At 39.2% G+C, this 20,797-nt stretch overlaps 1 protein-coding gene across 1 annotated transcript in view; it reads right to left on the bottom strand.

The window, feature by feature from the left end:
• KTN1 (kinectin 1) overlaps positions 1 to 20,797 on the bottom strand; it is a 394,527-nt gene that overhangs the window by 143,139 nt on the left and 230,591 nt on the right. The window contains 3 exon segments of the mRNA XM_053697334.1: positions 14,034 to 14,124; positions 15,256 to 15,290; positions 15,423 to 15,491. Coding sequence (XP_053553309.1) covers positions 14,034 to 14,124; positions 15,256 to 15,290; positions 15,423 to 15,491 — 195 coding nt within the window.

The raw sequence follows: 20,797 nt of genomic DNA on the forward strand, positions 1-20,797 counted from the left end.
AGTTTTATTAATGGGAAACTAAAGGTCTGAATTTCAATAAAAACAAAAATTATGCTTACCTGATTAATTTCTTTCCGGGCATGGAGAGTCCACAACATCATTCCAATTACTAGTGGGATATTCAACTGCTGGTCAGCAGGAGGCAAAGAGCACCCCAGCAAAGCTGTTAAGTGTAACGTCCCTTACTCATAATCCCCAGTTATTCAGCCGAAGGAAAATGGAAGAAGAAGAAACACAAGGGTATAGAGGTGCCTGAGGTTTACTCAAAAAAAAAAACTGCCGAATTAGAATTTAAAAAAAGGGCGGGGTCGTGGACTCTCCATGTATCAGGTAAGCATACATTTTGTTTTCTTTCCTATGGCATGGAGAGTCAACTAGTGGGAACCAATACCCAAGCTAGAGGACACAGAATGAATAGGGAGGGAGGGAGAACAAGGCAGCGGGGGGGGACCTAAACAGAAGGCACCACCGCTTGAAGAACCTTTCACCAAAAGGAGGCTTCAGCCGAGGCAAAAGTATCAAATTTGTAGAATTTGGAAAAAGTATGCTAAGAGGAACATGTTGCCACCTTGCAAATCTGTTCCACAGAAGCTTAATTTTTGAAAGCCCAAGATGAAGAGACAGCCCTAGTGGAATGAACCATAATTCTCTCAGGAGGCTGCTGTCTGGCTGTCTCATAAGCAAAAAGAATGATACTTCTTAACCATAGGGAAAGGGTAGTAAAAGAGGCCTTCTGACCCTTACGTTTTCCAGAGAAAACAAAAAACAGGGCAGAAGATTGCCGAAAATCTTTAGTAGCTCGTAGGTAAAATTTTAGAGCACGCACAACATCCAAGTTATGCAAAAGACGTTCTTTATGAGGAGGAGGATTAGGACAAAAAGAAGGAACAACTATCTCCTGATTAATGTTTCGATCCAACACCACCTTTGGGATAAAACACAATTTAGTATGAAGGACCGCCTTATCGGCAAGAAAAATAAGGTACGGGAAATCACACTGCTAAGCTGAAAGCTCAGAAACTGTGCGAGCAGAAGAAATAGCAACAAGAAACAAAACCTTTCAAGATAATTTTATATTAACAACATGCATCGGTTCAAACGGAGCCTGCTGCAAAACTTTAAGAACAAGGTTAAGACTCCAAGGAGGAGCAACAGGTTTAAACACAGGCCTGATTCAGACCAGGGTCTGAACAAAAGCTTGGACATCTGGAAAATCCGCCAGGCGTTTGTGCAAAAGAATAGACAGAGTAGATATCTGACCCTTCAGAGTACTGACTGACGACCCTTTCTCCAGACCCTCCTGAAAAAAGGATAAAATCCGTGGAATTCTCACCCGGCTCCAGGAGAAACCCTTAGATTTGCACCAATAAAGGTATTTACGCCATACCTTATGGTAAATCCTGCGAGTAACAGGCTTACGAGCCTGGAGCATGGTATCAATGACCGGCTCAGAAAAACCCTGCCTTGATAAAACTAGGTGTTCAATCTCCAAGCAGTCGGCTTCCGAGAATCCAGGTTTGGATGGAGAAATGGACCCTGAATTCGAAAGGTCCTTCCTCAAAGGTAACCTCCAAGGAGGAAAAGATGACATCCTCACAAGATCCATGAACCAGATACTGCAAGGCCATGCAGAAGCTATCAGAATTACTGATGCTGTCTCCTGTTTGATACGAGCAATGACTCATGGAAGGAGAGCAAACGGAGGAAACGGGTATGCCAGAGAGAATATCCAAGTAAACGCTAGAGCATCTATCAGAGCGGCCTGAGGATCTCTTGACCTTGAACCGTACTTTGGAAGTTTGGCATTTTGACGAGACGCCATCAGATCCAACTCTGGAACCCCCCACCTGAGGGTTATCTGAGAGAACACTTCCGGATAGAGAGCCAATTCCCCGGGATGAAAAGTCTGTCTGCTCAGAAAATCCGCCTCCCAGTTTTCCACTCCTGGAATGTGGATGGCAGATAGGAGACAATAGTGAGCTTCTGCCCACTGCAGAATGCGAGTCACCTCCTTCATAGCCAAAGAACTCCCTGGCGGTTGATGTAAGCCACTGAGGTGATGTTGTCGGACTGGAATATGATAAACCGGACTAAAGATAATTGAGGCCAAGCTACCAAGGCATTGAATATTGCTCTCAACTCCAAGATGTTTATGGAGAGAGAAGTCTCCTCCCGAGTCCACAGGCCCTGAGCTTTTAGAGAGCCCCAAAACTGCTCCCCAGCCTAACAGGCTGGCGTCCGTAGTCACAATCCCCCAAGGAGGTCTCAGGAAGCAAGTGCCCCGAGCCAGGGTTTCCTGTGAAATCCACCACGAGGGAGAGTCCCTTGTTAGGGGATTCAGATCTATCTTCTGCAATAAATCTGAATGGTCTCTGTTCCACTGACTGGGCATGCATAGTTGCAGAGGTCTCAGATGGAACCGAGCAAAAGGAATGAAGTCCATAGAAGCAACCATCAGACCAATCACCTCCATGCATTGAGCCACTAATGGACGAATAGCAGACTGGAGAGAAAGGCACAAAGCAAGAAGTTTGGATTTCCTTACAACCATCAGGAAAATTTTGATGGACAGGGAATCTATGATTATCCCTAAGAAACACACCCTTCAAGCTGGAACAAGGGAACTCTATTCCTGATTCACTTTCCATCCGTGGGAACGTAAAAAAAAACTAAATTTCTGTATGAGATTTTGCTAGTTGAAAAGATGACGCCTGAACCAAGATGACATCTAGGTAAGGAGCCCCCGCAATTCCCTGGAAACGGACCACTGCCAAAAGAGCCCCCAGAACCTTTGTGAATATTCTGGGAGCTGTGGCAAGACCAAATGGATGTGCAACAAACTGGGCAAGACATGAATCCTATTCTGTAACCCTGAGATACTATGTCCACTGCCCACGGGTCTGGCACATCGCGAATCCAAGCTTCTTGAAAAGAGAAAGTCTGCCCCCCACCTGATCCAAAATTGGATCAGGGGCTGACCCTTCATGCTGATTTAGAGTCATCGGAACACTGCTTGTTTTGCTTTCCCTTATTTCAAGGCTGACTGGACTTCCAAGAGCTCCTGGATTGCTCTGGTTTGGAAGAGGAGGAGGAAGACTTCTCTCCTTTGAAAATTATGAAAATTAGAATTCTGGCGACCCTTAGGTCTATTCTTCTTGTCCTGAGGTAGGAAAGATCCCTTTCCACCCGTAATTTCGAAAATTATTTCCGCTAGACCAGGACCAAAAAGAATTTTACCTTTATAAGGTAAAGCCAAAAGCTTGGTCTTTGAAGATAAATCAGCCCAACAAGATTTTAACCACAGAGCTCTGCGAGCTAGCACAGTGAAGCTAGACATCTTAGCTCCCAGTCTAATTACCTGCATGTTAGCATCGCAGATAAAAAGTATTGGCCAGTTTAAGAGCTTTGACCCTATCTTGGATCTCCTCTACTGTAGTCTCTTCTGATATCAGATCAGACAGGGCATCGCGCCAATAAGATGCCGTTACCGCAACTGTAACAGTAAATCCAGGGAGTGCATTTGTTTATTAATTTATTTGTACTATTCCTAATGCACCCTGTTGTGAAAACCTTTAAGTTGGCAAAAGTTTGTGAGAGTGCTGCAATCTATATATATATATATATATATATATATATATATATATATATATATATATATATATATATAGATATATATATATATACATATAGATATAGATAGATATATAGATAGATAGATATATATAGATAGATAGAGAGATAGAGAGAGAGATAGATAGATAGAGGGATAGAGAGAGAGATGTGTCCCAAAACAGATCCACTTGGGGGTCAACCTCAGAAGTGCTATCCTTCAGTACCTAGAAAAAAAAAGGCACTTACCTGTGGATCCAGCTGCAGGGCAGAAAACAGCTACTAAGGTGTGACCGGTACTTCACTCCCTGTCAGGGACCTGTAGTAAAAGAAAGAACAGAGTAACCAACCTTGGCTTTCTGCAAAGGGGTAGCAAAAGTGTTAGCAGTAAAACACCACTTCGCCGCCTTCTAAAACCAACCACTACTCTTACTAAAGAGATTGATGTGGACACAGCCAGTCCGCAATCCTTGCTTGCAGGGAAAAGTACCCATAAAAGGATTAAACATCTTCAGACACCATCTTCGCACATTTTCCATTGACAGATGTAAAGAGAATGACAGGGGATTATAGGTAAGGGAAGTTACACTTAACAGCTTTGTTGGGGTGCTCTTTGCTGCCTCCTGCTGGCCAGGAGTTGAATATCCCACTAGTAATTGAAATGACATTGTGGACTCTCCATGCCATAGGAAAGAAATTAGATTTTTTAAAACAAACTGCCTGTTTACATGTATTACACAGTACTTCTGCTACACATATTACTGTCTCCACAGCCGGTATATCACACTTATTCAAGTAACAGAATTGTAACAGAATTGTAATTTCCCCCCCAAATCAGACAGATCATGTTGTTTAAAAGGGACATAAAATAAAATGAACGTGTATATTACTAAAATGCTTCCTTCTAAAACACGGCAAAAAGGGTGACGCCTCATTTTAAATGACAAACTCCTCTCTAGCATGTGGAGGGGGGGGGGGGGGAGCATGAGCTTCACTAGAGCCCCACCTGCATCTTACAGGAGCACGCATCCCTCACCATTGACCCTGTAAGTGGTCTGGACGCAGAAATCCCATCATGAGCAGAGATTTCCTTGTTCCTGAGACATCCCAGGCAGCTCCCCCATAAAAGGGACAGTTTACCCAAAAACTTTCCTTAAGTTTGTCCTAATGATTAATTTTACCTGCTGGAGAGTATTACATCGTTTACAAATAGCTACTTAGCCTTTATATTTACATTTGAAATAGTTGATTTAGCCTTTAGTATCCTAGCCTATAGTAAAAGTTTCTATACCAAGGTATAGGCTATTGAGTAAATATGGCCAGCCGAATAAATTACACTCACAGTTGGAGGTGAAAAAGATAAAGCTCCAAATTTGTTAATTTTAAAATTTTCTTTCTAAGTATTGCACAGAGACAGAGATAATGATCACACTTGCAAGCTTAACGTATTTTGATGGGCTGTGGTTTCAAAGAGCAAATCCAGCTATTTCTTTTGCAAAAAGAAGCATAAAAGAGAAATTTCTCATACATTTTATATGCTGCAGCTGGTATAACAAATCATTAGGAACACATTCAGGGTAAAACAATTTTACAGTGAACTGTCCTTTTAAACCAGTGATGAGGAATGTGGAGGGTTTCCAAGGATCCAGATAGGAAGGGAGACGCCCCACGGAGGACTAAACATTGTTGTCCTCTGTACTGTGGGCTCAGTGTTCATAACAGGTCATTATGCACACCAGGCAGGTTAATGTTTAACATAGGAAATGGTTTTGAAGCTTAAATGTCACTTTATGAGTGGATATAGTATAGATCCATTGAGTAATCACTGCATACAAATACCAGGATCAATTCCCTTAGTTAAATTGCATGAACTCTTCTATTTGACTCTAATTAGGCCCCACATAACCTATACATGATCTTCACCACCTATTCTTCGCATGTGGCTGTGGATCACTTGGTGGGTTTGCCCGATTGTTACACCTCTGAGGAACAGGTTGTTTCTGATGCATGCTATTCCCGTCCTTTCCCAGAGATTGGTCTTTTTCATAATCATTTAAAAGGCCTTCTCAGATTGCAGAGATATATTTATCTGTGTATACCTGTTCCTTGTAGAGATATATTTATCTGTGTATACCTGTTCCTTGTAGAGATATATTTATCTGTGTATACCTGTTCCTTGTAGAGATATATTTATCTGTGTATACCTGTTCCCTGTAGAGATATATTTATCTGTGTATACCTGTTCCTTGTAGAGATATATTTATCTGTGTATACCTGTTCCTTGTAGAGATATATTTATCTGTGTATACCTGTTCCCTGTAGAGATATATTTATCTGTGTATACCTGTTCCCTGTAGAGATATATTTATCTGTGTATACCTGTTCCTTGTAGAGATATATTTATCTGTGTATACCTGTTCCTTGTAGAGATATATTTATCTGTGTATACCTGTTCCTTGTAGAGATATATTTATCTGTGTATACCTGTTCCTTGTAGAGATATATTTATCTGTGTATACCTGTTCCCTGTAGAGATATATTTATCTGTGTATACCTGTTCCTTGCAGAGATATATATATCTGTCTATACCTGTTCCTTGCAGAGATATATTTATCTGTGTATACCTGTTCCTTGTAGAGATATATTTATCTGTGTATACCTGTTCCCTGTAGAGATATATTTATCTGTGTATACCTGTTCCTTGTAGAGATATATTTATCTGTGTATACCTGTTCACTGCAGAGATATATTTATCTGTCTATACCTGTTCCTTGCAGATATATATTTATCTGTGTATACCTGTTCCTTGCAGAGATATATATATCTGTCTATACCTGTTCCTTGTAGAGATATATTTATCTGTGTATACCTGTTCCTTGTAGAGATATATTTATCTGTGTATACCTGTTCCTTGCAGATATATATTTATCTGTGTATACCTGTTCCCTGCAGAGATATATTTATCTGTCTATACCTGTTCCCTGCAGAGATACATTTATCTGTCTATACCTGTTCCCTGCAGAGATATATTTATCTGTCTATACCTGTTCCTTGCAGATATATATCTGTGTATACCTGTTCCTTGCAGATATATATATATATATATATGTCTATACCTGTTCCTTGCAGAGATATATTTATCTGTGTATACTTGTTCCTTGCAGAGATAAATTTATCTGTGTATACCTGTTCCCTGCAGAGATATATTTATCTGTCTATACCTGTTCCTTGCAGATATATATCTGTGTATACCTGTTCCTTGCAGATATATATTTATCTGTGTATACCTGTTCCTTGCAGATATATATTTATCTGTGTATACCTGTTCCTTGCAGATATATATTTATCTGTGTATACCTGTTCCTTGCAGATACATTTATCTGTCTATACCTGTTCTTTGCAGAGATATATGTATCTGTCTATACCTGTTCGTTGCAGAGATATATTTATCTGTGTATACCTGTTCCTTGCAGAGCTACATTTATCTGTCTATACCTGTTCCTTGCAGAGATATATATGTGTATGCCTGTTCCTTGCAGAGATATATGCATCTGTATATACCTGTTCCTTGCAGAAATATATTTATCTGTGCATACCTGTTCCTTGCAGAGATATATATATATCTGTGTGCCTGTTCCTTGCAGAGATATATATCTGTGTGCCTGTTCCTAGCAGAGAAGTTGGATCTAGCCAAGAACTAGTTGAAGCAAACGGCCTCTACTTGGTATCGAGTAGCAGATATTGTTAAAGGGACAGAAAGGTCAAAAAGGAAATGTGCATGAATACATTTCAATTTGAAATAAAAGCATTTTTTAAATATTCTCCCATTAACAAAAATGCTTCTAATAAAAGCTATTACTATTTTTTTTATGGCATATGCACATATCCTGTGAGGCCTCATGCACCAGTATTCAAACACTGTACCTTCTCGGAGAGTCAGCAGTGGGGTGTATGACACAAATAACGTCTTCAGAAGCAACAAACATCACAACCAGCTCTCTGAGCATGCAAGGTGTTTAAATGCTGGTGCAGAGGATATGTGCGTATGCCACAGGAAAAACAGTAATACCTTTTATTAGAATATTTTTTTTGCTAATGGAAGTATATTGCAACAATGCTTACATCTATAATTTAAATGCAAATATGCACATTTCATTTTTGACCTCTCATTTTAATTATAACAAAGTACTGGAGTAGCATGTCTCTTGTGCCATATCCTTAGTGGTGACAGAACCTGCGATGAGGAGAATTTATAGATGTGTATTAGTCTGGCAGACGGCAATGTAAGGATTAATGGCGTCACTAAGATTTAAACAGATTTTTGTTCTTCCATAAGTTAATTGATGAAGATGTCCCCCGGTTTGTACTTGATTTGTTCTCTCTTTTGCTTGCGTACTGTGCATACTTCTTCTGATAAACTATGTACGTAAAGTCTGGTCTAACTGTGCTTTATGACAATGACTAAAAACAGAATTTATGTTTACCTGATAAATTACTTTCTCCAACGGTGTGTCCGGTCCACGGCGTCATCCTTACTTGTGGGACATCCTCTTCCCCAACAGGAAATGGCAAAGAGCCCAGCAAAGCTGGTCACATGATCCCTCCTAGGCTCCGCCTTCCCCAGTCATTCGACCGACGTAAAGGAGGAATATTTGCATAGGAGAAACCATATGATACCGTGGTGACTGTAGTTAAAGAAAATAAATTATCAGACCTGATTAAAAAACCAGGGCGGGCCGTGGACCGGACACACCGTTGGAGAAAGTAATTTATCAGGTAAACATAAATTCTGTTTTCTCCAACATAGGTGTGTCCGGTCCACGGCGTCATCCTTACTTGTGGGAACCAATACCAAAGCTTTAGGACACGGATGAAGGGAGGGAGCAAATCAGGTCACCTAGATGGAAGGCACCACGGCTTGCAAAACCTTTCTCCCAAAAATAGCCTCAGAAGAAGCAAAAGTATCAAACTTGTAAAATTTAGTAAAAGTGTGCAGTGAAGACCAAGTCGCTGCCTTACATATCTGATCAACAGAAGCCTCGTTCTTGAAGGCCCATGTGGAAGCCACAGCCCTAGTGGAATGAGCTGTGATTCTGTCAGGAGGCTGCCGTCCGGCAGTCTCGTAAGCCAATCTGATGATGCTTTTAATCCAAAAAGAGAGAGAGGTAGAAGTTGCTTTTTGACCTCTCCTTTTACCAGAATAAACAACAAACAAGGAAGATGTTTGTCTATAATCCTTTGTAGCATCTAAATAGAATTTTAGAGCACGAACAACATCCTAATTGTGCAACAAACGTTCCTTCTTTGAAACTGGATTCGGACACAAAGAAGGCACGACTATCTCCTGGTTAATGTTTTTGTTAGAAACAACTTTCGGAAGAAAACCAGGTTTAGTACGTAAAACCACCTTATCTGCATGGAACACCAGATAAGGAGGAGAACACTGCAGAGCAGATAATTCTGAAACTCTTCTAGCAGAAGAAATTGCAACCAAAAACAAAACTTTCCAAGATAATAACTTAATATCAACGGAATGTAAGGGTTCAAACGGAACCCCCTGAAGAACTGAAAGAACTAAATTGAGACTCCAAGGAGGAGTCAAAGGTTTGTAAACAGGCTTGATTCTAACCAGAGCCTGAACAAAGGCTTGAACATCTGGCACAGCTGCCAGCTTTTTGTGAAGTAACACAGACAAGGCAGAAATCTGTCCCTTCAAGGAACTTGCAGATAATCCTTTCTCCAAACCTTCTTGAAGAAAGGATAGAATCTTAGGAATTTTTACCTTGTCCCAAGGGAATCCTTTAGATTCACACCAACAGATATATTTTTTCCATATTTTGTGGTAAATTTTTCTAGTTACAGGCTTTCTGGCCTGAACAAGAGTATCAATGACAGAATCTGAGAATCCTCGCTTTGATAAGATCAAGCGTTCAATCTCCAAGCAGTCAGTTGGAGTGAGACCAGATTCGGATGTTCGAACGGACATTGAACAAGAAGGTCTCGTCTCAAAGGTAGCTTCCATGGTGGAGCCGATGACATATTCACCAGGTCTGCATACCAAGTCCTGCGTGGCCACGCAGGAGCTATCAAGATCACCGATGCCCTCTCCTGATTGATCCTGGCTACCAGCCTGGGGATGAGAGGAAACGGCGGGAATACATAAGCTAGTTTGAAGGTCCAAGGTGCTACTAGTGCATCTACTAGAGTCGCCTTGGGATCCCTGGATCTGGACCCGTAGCAAGGAACCTTGAAGTTCTGACGAGAGGCCATCAGATCCATGTCTGGAATGCCCCACAGATGAGTAATTTGGGCAAAGATTTCCGGATGGAGTTCCCACTCCCCCGGATGAAATGTCTGACGACTCAGAAAATCCGCTTCCCAATTTTCCACTCCTGGGATGTGGATTGCAGACAAGTGGCAGGAGTGAGTCTCCGCCCATTGAATGATTTTGGTCACTTCTTCCATCGCCAGGGAACTCCTTGTTCCCCCCTGATGGTTGATGTACGCAACAGTTGTCATGTTGTCTGATTGAAACCGTATGAACTTGGCCTTTGCTAGCTGAGGCCAAGCCTTGAGAGCATTGAATATCGCTCTCAGTTCCAGAATATTTATCGGTAGAAGAGATTCTTCCCGAGACCAAAGACCCTGAGCTTTCAGGGGTCCCCAGACCGCGCCCCAGCCCACCAGACTGGCGTCGGTCGTGACAATGACCCACTCTGGTCTGCGGAAGCTCATCCCCTGTGACAGGTTGTCCAGGGACAGCCACCAACGGAGTGAATCTCTGGTCCTCTGATTTACTTGTATCGTCGGAGACAAGTCTGTATAGTCCCCATTCCACTGACTGAGCATGCACAGTTGTAATGGTCTTAGATGAATGCGCGCAAAAGGAACTATGTCCATTGCCGCTACCATCAAACCTATTACTTCCATGCACTGCGCTATGGAAGGAAGAGGAACAGAATGAAGTATTTGACAAGAGTTCAGAAGTTTTGTTTTTCTGGCCTCTGTCAGAAAAATCCTCATTTCTAAGGAGTCTATTATTGTTCCCAAGAAGGGAACCCTTGTTGACGGAGATAGAGAACTCTTTTCTACGTTCACTTTCCATCCGTGAGATCTGAGAAAGGCCAGGACAATGTCCGTGTGAGCCTTTGCTTGAGGAAGGGACGACGCTTGAATCAGAATGTCATCCAAGTAAGGTACTACTGCAATGCCCCTTGGTCTTAGCACCGCTAGAAGGGACCCTAGTACCTTTGTGAAAATCCTTGGAGCAGTGGCTAATCCGAACGGAAGTGCCACAAACTGGTAATGCTTGTCCAGGAATGCGAACCTTAGGAACCGATGATGTTCCTTGTGGATAGGAATATGTAGATACGCATCCTTTAAATCCACCGTGGTCATGAATTGACCTTCCTGGATGGAAGGAAGAATTGTTCGAATGGTTTCCATTTTGAAAGATGGAACCTTGAGAAACTTGTTTAGGATCTTGAGATCTAAGATTGGTCTGAACGTTCCCTCTTTTTTGGGAACTACGAACAGATTGGAGTAGAACCCCATCCCTTGTTCTCCTAATGGAACAGGATGAATCACTCCCATTTTTAACAGGTCTTCTACACAATGCAAGAATGCCTGTTTTTTTATGTGGTCTGAAGACAATTGAGACCTGTGGAACCTCCCCCTTGGGGGAAGCCCCTTGAATTCCAGAAGATAACCTTGGGAGACTATTTCTAGCGCCCAAGGATCCAGAACATCTCTTGCCCAAGCCTGAGCGAAGAGAGAGAGTCTGCCCCCCACCAGATCCGGTCCCGGATCGGGGGCCAACATCTCATGCTGTCTTGGTAGCAGTGGCAGGTTTCTTGGCCTGCTTTCCTTTGTTCCAGCCTTGCATTGGTCTCCAGGCTGGTTTGGCTTGAGAAGTATTACCCTCCTGCTTAGAGGACGTAGCACTTGGGGCTGGTCCGTTTCTGCGAAAGGGACGAAAATTAGGTTTATTTTTGGCCTTGAAAGACCTATCCTGAGGAAGGGCGTGGCCCTTGCCCCCAGTGATATCAGAGATAATCTCTTTCAAGTCAGGGCCAAACAGCGTTTTCCCCTTGAAAGGAATGTTAAGCAATTTTTTCTTGGAAGACGCATCCGCTGACCAAGATTTTAACCAAAGCGCTCTGCGCGCCACAATAGCAAACCCAGAATTTTTCGCCGCTAACCTAGCCAATTGCAAAGTGGCGTCTAGGGTGAAAGAATTAGCCAATTTGAGAGCACGAATTCTGTCCATAATCTCCTCATAAGAAGAAGAATTATTATTGATCGCCTTTTCTAGCTCATCGAACCAGAAACACGCGGCTGTAGTGACAGGGACAATGCATGAAATTGGTTGTAGAAGGTAACCTTGCTGAACAAACATCTTTTTAAGCAAACCTTCTAATTTTTTATCCATAGGATCTTTGAAAGCACAACTATCTTCTATGGGTATAGTGGTGCGTTTGTTTAGAGTAGAAACCGCCCCCTCGACCTTGGGGACTGTCTGCCATAAGTCCTTTCTGGGGTCGACCATAGGAAACAATTTTTTAAATATGGGGGGAGGGACGAAAGGTATACCGGGCCTTTCCCATTCTTTATTTACAATGTCCGCCACCCGCTTGGGTATAGGAAAAGCTTCGGGGGGCCCCGGGACCTCTAGGAACTTGTCCATTTTACATAGTTTCTCTGGAATGACCAAATTCTCACAATCATCCAGAGTGGATAACACCTCCTTAAGCAGAGCGCGGAGATGTTCCAACTTAAATTTAAATGTAATCACATCAGGTTCAGCTTGTTGAGAAATTTTCCCTGAATCTGAAATTTCTCCCTCAGACAAAACCTCCCTGGCCCCCTCAGACTGGTGTAGGGGCCCTTCAGAACCAATATCATCAGCGTCCTCATGCTCTTCAGTATTTCCTAAAACAGAGCAGTCGCGCTTTCGCTGATAAGTGGGCATTTTGGCTAAAATGTTTTTGATAGAATTATCCATTACAGCTGTTAATTGTTGCATAGTAAGGAGTATTGGCGCGCTAGATGTACTAGGGGCCTCCTGTGTGGGCAAGACTGGTGTAGACGAAGGAGGGGATGATGCAGTACCATGCTTACTCCCCTCACTTGAGGAATCATCTTGGGCATCATTTTCTCTAAATTTTGTGTCACATAAATCACATCTATTTAAATGAGAAGGAACCTTGGCTTCCCCACATTCAGAACACAGTCTATCTGGTAGTTCAGACATGTTAAACAGGCATAAACTTGATAACAAAGTACAAAAAACGTTTTAAAATAAAGCCGTTACTGTCACTTTAAATTTTAAACTGAACACACTTTATTACTGCCATTGCGAAAAAGTATGAAGGAATTGTTCAAAATTCACCAAAATTTCACCACAGTGTCTTAAAGCCTTAAAAGTATTGCACACCAAATTTGGAAGCTTTAACCCTTAAAATAACGGAACCGGAGCCGTTTTTATATTTAACCCCTTTACAGTCCCTGGTATCTGCTTTGCTGAGACCCAACCAAGCCCAAAGGGGAATACGATACCAAATGACGCCTTCAGAAAGTCTTTTCTATGTATCAGAGCTCCTCACACATGCATCTGCATGTCATGCTTCTCAAAAACAAGTGCGCAATACAGGCGCGAAAATGAGACTCTGCCTATGATTAGGGAAAGCCCCTAGAGAATAAGGTGTCCAATACAGTGCCTGCCGGTTATTTTACAAAATTCCCAAGATTAAAATAATTCCTCAAGGCTATGGAGTATAAAATATGTTTATATATAAATCGATTTAGCCCAGAAAAAGTCTACAGTCTTAAAAAGCCCTTGTGAAGCCCTTTTTTTCTGTCTGTAATAAAAATGGCTTACCGGATCCCATAGGGAAAATGACAGCTTCCAGCATTACATCGTCTTGTTAGAATGTGTCATACCTCAAGCAGCAAAAGTCTGCTCACTGTTCCCCCAACTGAAGTTAATTCCTCTCAACAGTCCTGTGTGGAAACAGCCATCGATTTTAGTAACGGTTGCTAAAATCATTTTCCTCTTACAAACAGAAATCTTCATCTCTTTTCTGTTTCAGAGTAAATAGTACATACCAGCACTATTTTAAAATAACAAACTCTTGATTGAATAATAAAAACTACAGTTAAACACTAAAAAACTCTAAGCCATCTCCGTGGAGATGTTGCCTGTACAACGGCAAAGAGAATGACTGGGGAAGGCGGAGCCTAGGAGGGATCATGTGACCAGCTTTGCTGGGCTCTTTGCCATTTCCTGTTGGGGAAGAGGATGTCCCACAAGTAAGGATGACGCCGTGGACCGGACACACCTATGTTGGAGAAATTATTTTATTTATTTTTAAATAAGATGGATTCCTACAATGCACCCAAGAAGTGCACAATTTGCCTCTCACCTTTAGCTCTTCTTGCTTGTTTGCCACCTCTATGAGTCCGGCCTCTAAAAGCTCTTCTACAGTTTTAATTTTTTCATCTTTTTCTTGATTGCTGAAAATGATTGTTAAAAAAAAAAAAGAATCAATAAACGTATCAAGACTTTAAGAGCCACCAAAGCTAGACCTGAGGACCTAATCTAACAAATGAAGCCGTTGTGAGCGTCTTCTAAAGATGAACAGACACAGCTACAGAATGGCACCCAACTAGGGCGAAGCTGCTCTCTGCTTATTTCTGCCATTTACAAAAGAAATCTTTGAAGGTCAGATTAGAAGAGCCTAGCCCAAAAACCGTACAGAACAGGCTGCTATAATTATTTTGTTTGTAAAATGTAATTATACTCCATGACCATTAGGTAACTGATGACAGGGAAACCATAATGATGGCCAATTACAGAATTAAAGTGAAGGGAGCCCTGCTCATGAGTAGCCGTCTGATGTAGCCTCAACTTGCATTATAGGCTGTATTATATAAGGAAGGAGGGCTAGCGAGCTCACATGCTACTTTTTTTTTTAATTAACCTTTTTATTACATTCCATTTAGGGGGTGGCAAATTCTAGTGATTTTGAAATGCTAAGATTTACCAGTGGTATAAATAAAGGAACGTTCAGCGTTAAGTTGTATATACTTTATATATAGCACTGATAAATACTAGTGTTTCAAAAAAACATCACTTTAACTACAAAGATCTTAAATCATAATCTCAAAAAAAAAACACATATAGTGTCAGCGTATATATTTCTCTGTCCCTCTGTTCCTTTATGATTAACAAGATATTCACCCTAAAACAAAATGCATGCTAAAACAAAACTATGTTCACTCAAGTGTTGGTTGCAGTTTTTTTATTGCTGCATATCAATTTAAGGGGAGGGTTAAATGTTCTAGTTTATTTCTATTGTCTAATTTACTTCACTCTCTTGGTGTCCTTTGTTGAAAAGAAGGCTCAAGAACAGCAATGCACTAGAGAGCTATGTGCTGATTGGTGGCAGCACATATATGCCAATTGCCATTGGCTTGCCCAATGTGTTCAGGTAGCTCTTAGTAATAGCTTTCTGCTCCTTGAAATAAGAAAGTCAGGAGAATGAAACAAATTTTATCATTTAAGTAAACTGGAAAGTTGTTTAAAAAACATTATGATCTGTTTGAATCATGAAAATTTCAGATTTAACATGTCAAAATACTCACCTTTTCTGCATCTGTCCTAATAAATCCTTGTTTGCCTAAAAGAAAGTTAATTCAAATTTAGCAAAAAGTAATAATACAGGAAGTGCAATAAAAGACATTTGGAGAACCTTTTGTTTTTTGTTTATTTCTCCCATGTCGGATAAAATAAACAAATAAATCCAAATCACCTGTTCCATCAGTAGCGACTGTAATTTCTCAACCTCAAACTGTAGTTCCTTGTGGTTATTATGGAGCACCTGGAATGAAATAATGAACAATGTAACATTAGTTTTAAAGGGATAGGAAAGTCCAAATTAAACTTACATGATATAACACGTTTAAATTCACTTCTATTTTTAAATGTGATTCATTTTCTTGGTATCCCTTGTTGAGTGGAGTCAGCACTGATTGGCTAAAATGCAAGTCTTTCAAAAGCACTGAGTTAAAGGGACATAAAACAAGTTGGGATAGAGACAAAATATAATATGTACTTTAATTACTTTACCTGCAAATTTATACTGCAGTGCCTTGCCATTAACCCTTTCTTTTAAGTTTCTGAATTGTAAAGCTCTAACTCTCCCTCACACGTTTTCTTCTATGGCTGTATCTATATCTATTGTTGTTTTGGTAGAATGCAAAAATGCATAGGGATTATCTGCTGGGCATGGCTGTGAGCTCAGTTGAAATACAATGCCTGGATCTAAACACTGATAGGGGGGTGGAGTTGGCTGCTCCAGGCAGCTTAGCTATGTAATTCATTTTGCTTATTTTTGAAAATTATTTTAAAATACTTGCCAGTAATTTTTAACCAATTTGTTTATGCAAACTATTTTAATTAAATTAGCCCTTTTAGGATATGCACAGATCTCAACCTGTTTTATGTCCCTTTAAGGAGGCTGTCTGCAGAGGCTTAGATACAAGGTAATCACATATATAAAAAGTGTATTGATAAAACCGTGTTGGTTATGCAAAACTGGGGAATGGGAAATAAAGGGAGGCCTTTTCACATATATGAAGAGAACTGCTACAGACAACCAGACCAATATATTTTACCCATAAATGCATGAATATAACTAATGTCTCATGAAAACTCTAATTAAAATGTCAACTAATTATACACTTTATGTGTAGCTTGGCTAATTCCTTCTGAAATTGAACTTTAACTTTTCTACTGTCTCCATAAAGACTAGAGGTTCTGATTGATCTAATTTGCTTTGTACTCATGCCATCCTTTGTTGAAAAGCATACCTGGGCAGACTCGGTAGCAATGCATTACTGGGAGCAAGCTGTAAATTAGTGATTAGTGGTTGCACATATATTCCTCTGATTGGCTTATGGATACGGTCCGCAAGGATATTAAGAAAATTAAGCAAATTTGATAATAAAAGTAATTGAAAAGATGTTTAAAATTTGGTGTTTTATGTCACTTTAAAAAAAACAAAAAAACAAAACAACAACTCTACAGTTCCAGGGTGGTTGAGACCAGCTCTGTGCTGATTAGCGCTAAAACTTACTGATGTATAAATGATTCAATCATTAACTAAAAGTGACAGTTTGTCTAAAGATTTAAAAATTAAAGTAACTTGTGTAAAATAAAATGTGATTAAGTTTTCACATTGCAATAGGATGTCAATGTCTTTCAATACAACAATGAAATTGTTTACATGCAAATTAAAGTGTCTACATCGGAACAACTGTTCCGATGTAAACAATTTGAAATCTCGTGATCGTGCAAGTGATCACAAGATTTCAATGATGGGATCGCGTCAGGTGGGCGTCCCTATAATGCTAGGCACGCCCTCCAGACCGCGATCCCATCAGGGACACGCCAGTGGCTTCAGGAAAGCCACCCGGTTAGGACTTTGCATTCCGTCCATCGGCATTAAATCCCAGAAAAATTTGGACGGAATACAACGCTGTAACGGCGTTAAAAGGTTAAAATGGCTCATGGGTATACGCATAGGGCAAAACAACATTTTATTTTTTTCCAGTGCTGGGCTTAAAGGGACACTAAACGCAATTTTTTTTCTTTTACGATACCGATAGAGCATGCAATTTTAAGCAACTTTCTAATGTATTCCTATTATAAATTTTTCTTTGTTCTCTTGCTATCTTTGATAGGGGAGATTATCCACCAGCGCTAACTAATAAGGACCTATAGCTCCTAATACCAATGGGTCCCTAGTTACCCATAAGAAAAATGCTAAGATATAGTGGTTATGGTAGGAGCGCCAATAGAGGCTAGGTCAGGAATGAGTCGAGCTCAAATACCAACAGGGTCCAATAGTGATTATTTTGAGGCAATAAGTTATGTGGATGAAAACCTAATGATAGGATGGGTGATCTGAGAATTGTGTCTATACAAATTTATTACACATATATTATAATCAAATCACATAAGGAATTAAAAATTGAGAATTAAAAATTGAACATTAGACATTGTAAATGTTAAAAAAGACATGGATCCATGTTTACATGTACACATAAAAATAACAATAAAATGTTAGATTTATCTAGAAATGTGGCTTCTATAAACTATAACAGATATCTAGATAATACCTAAAATTGGTTGGACTCTTAAATACAAGGTAGTGTTAAGTGAGAACACTCCAAATGTTATAATGGGGATGATGGGATTAATACAAAAAATACATTAGATACAGCAATACAATTAGAATGTGCTATTATAAAAAATTATAAAATAAAAATTATAAAAAAATTAAAAACCAAATAAAAATCAAAAAAGGTCTTAGGTGGGTATAAATAATGTCAATTTCCGTTAGTCCATCTTGGATCCCAAACACAGTCAAATAGATAAAACAGTGTGAATATCCAGTGAAACGTGATGCAAATCCTAGTTTTGGTTGCGAAAAAATATATGAAAAAATGATGAAAAATTAGAAGTGAAAAATAAAATCAAAAAACCAAAAAATTATATTCCAAAAGTTAAGATATCAAATAGTGAGTTGTAAAATCAAAAAGGTAATAGTCACAAATCCACTATCGTGGTGTAGTGCTTCCAAACTTTAAAAATAGTGCAAAACCTTGTGATGATCAAACAATCCTTGAAAAAAATAGATAAAAATAGAAATAATAATAATATCCTAAAATATCCTATGGTGAGATACTTTTCATTGGTTTAAACTTATTATATGCAATACTACTCTATGTTGTATATCTTTTCTTTCACAGGTTTTTAGGATATTATTATTTCTATTTTTATCGATTTTTTTCAAGGATTGTTTGATCATCACAAGGTTTTGCACTATTTTTAAAGTTTGGAAGCACTACACCACGATAGTGGATTTGTGACTATTGGCTTTTTGATTTTACAACTCACTATTTGATATCTTAACTTTTGGAATATAACTTTTGGAATATAATGTTTTGGTTTTTTGATTTTATTTTTCACTTCTAATTTTTCATCATTTTTTCATATATTTTTTCGCAACCAAAACTAGGATTTGCATCACGTTTCACTGGATATTCACACTGTTTTATCTATTTGACTGTCTGTTTGAGATCCAAGATGGACTAACGTAAATTGACATTATTTATACCCACCTAAGACCTTTTTTGATTTTTATTTAGTTTTTAATTTTTTTATAATTTTTTATAATAGCACATTCTAATTGTATTGCTGTATCTAATGTATTTTTTGTATTAATCCCATCATCCCCATTATAACATTTGGAGTGTTCTCACTTAACACTACCTTGTATTTAAGAGTCCAACCAATTTTAGGTATTATCTAGATATCTGTTATAGTTTATAGAAGCCACATTTCTAGATAAATCTAGCATTTTATTGTTATTTTTATGTGTACATGTAAACATGGATCCATGTCTTTTTTAACATTTACAATGTCTAATGTTCAATTTTTAATTCTCAATTTTTAATTCCTTATGTGATTTGATTATAATATATGTGTAATAAATTTGTATAGACACAATTCTCAGATCACCCATCCTATCATTAGGTTTTCATCCACATAACTTATTGCCTCAAAATAATCACTATTGGACCCTGTTGGTATTTGAGCTCGACTCATTCCTGACCTAGCCTCTATTGGCGCTCCTACCATAACCACTTTCTCTTGCTATCTTTATTTAAAAAAGAAGGCATCTAAGCTAAGGAGCCAGCACATTTTTGGTTCAGAACCATGGGCAGCACTTGTTTATTGGTGGGTGCATTTAGCCACCAATCGGCAAGCACAACCCAGGTTGTGAACCAAAAATGGGCTGGCTTCTAAATTTACATTTGTTTCTTTTCAAATAAAGATAGCAAGAAAATAAAGAAAAAATGATAATAGGAGTAAATTAGAAAGTTGCTTAAAATTGCATGCTCTATCTGAATCAAGAAAGAAAAACATTGGGTTCAGTGTCCCTTTAATTGATGACATACACAGTGGATTTATAAAATCAACTGATGTTTCTTTATATAAGGCAGAAAAATGGCATGCCACCCCAATATGACAAAGGAACAGTTTATTGTAATTATTAAATGCTCTATTGTGTCTGCGCATTTTATTTATAAACTAATTCATTTATTTTACTGTGCGTTTAACACATGAAAAGGAATTAAATACATAGCCAATGTTGGACTAATATGCCAGCTGAGGAGCGTACAAACATGCATATGCTGCAATCACAGGTTATATTAATCAGAATATGCGGAGCAGAATGGGGTGTAGCATTGCTTACATGTCTAACCTGTCTGAAGAGGTTAAATACACATTAAGGGAAATTAATCTGAACAGATAGTAAAACCACACACACAGCCAGTAAACAATATATGTAGCTGGTGATGAGTAAGAGGCTCCAAAGATTGCTAGAAAATCTGGTGTAAAAAAATATGGTGTAGAAAAATATATTCAATGAAAGGTGGAGTGTAGGCAATTCTACCATAAAATGTTTCACTATAAATATAAGTGTATCCAATTGGTGTCAAAAATATAGTGAAAAAAAAAAAAAAAAAAAAAAAAAAAGACAAAATGGTGAAATGATCAAAAACAACAATAACAAATGCAAATGCAAAGATAGATGAAAATATAAAAAAAGTGAAAAACATAATTTATGCTTACCTGATAAATTCCTTTCTTCTGTAGTGTGATCAGTCCACGGGTCATCATTACTTCTGGGATATTACTCCTCCCCAACAGGAAGTGCAAGAGGATTCACCCAGCAGAGCTGCATATAGCTCCTCCCCTCTACGTCACTCCCAGTCATTCGACCAAGGACCAACGAGAAAGGAAAAGCCAAGGGTGAAGTGGTGACTGGAGTATAAATTAAAAAATATTTACCTGCCTTAAAAACAGGGCGGGCCGTGGACTGATCACACTACAGAAGAAAGGAATTTATCAGGTAAGCATAAATTATGTTTTCTTCTGTTAAGTGTGATCAGTCCACGGGTCATCATTACTTCTGGGATACCAATACCAAAGCAAAAGTACACGGATGACGGGAGGGATAGGCAGGCTCTTTATACAGAAGGAACCACTGCCTGAAGAACCTTTCTCCCAAAAATAGCCTCCGATGAAGCAAAAGTGTCAAATTTGTAAAAT

The sequence above is a fragment of the Bombina bombina genome, chromosome 1 (assembly GCF_027579735.1).
Source record: "Bombina bombina isolate aBomBom1 chromosome 1, aBomBom1.pri, whole genome shotgun sequence".
Taxonomy (NCBI): domain Eukaryota; kingdom Metazoa; phylum Chordata; class Amphibia; order Anura; family Bombinatoridae; genus Bombina; species Bombina bombina.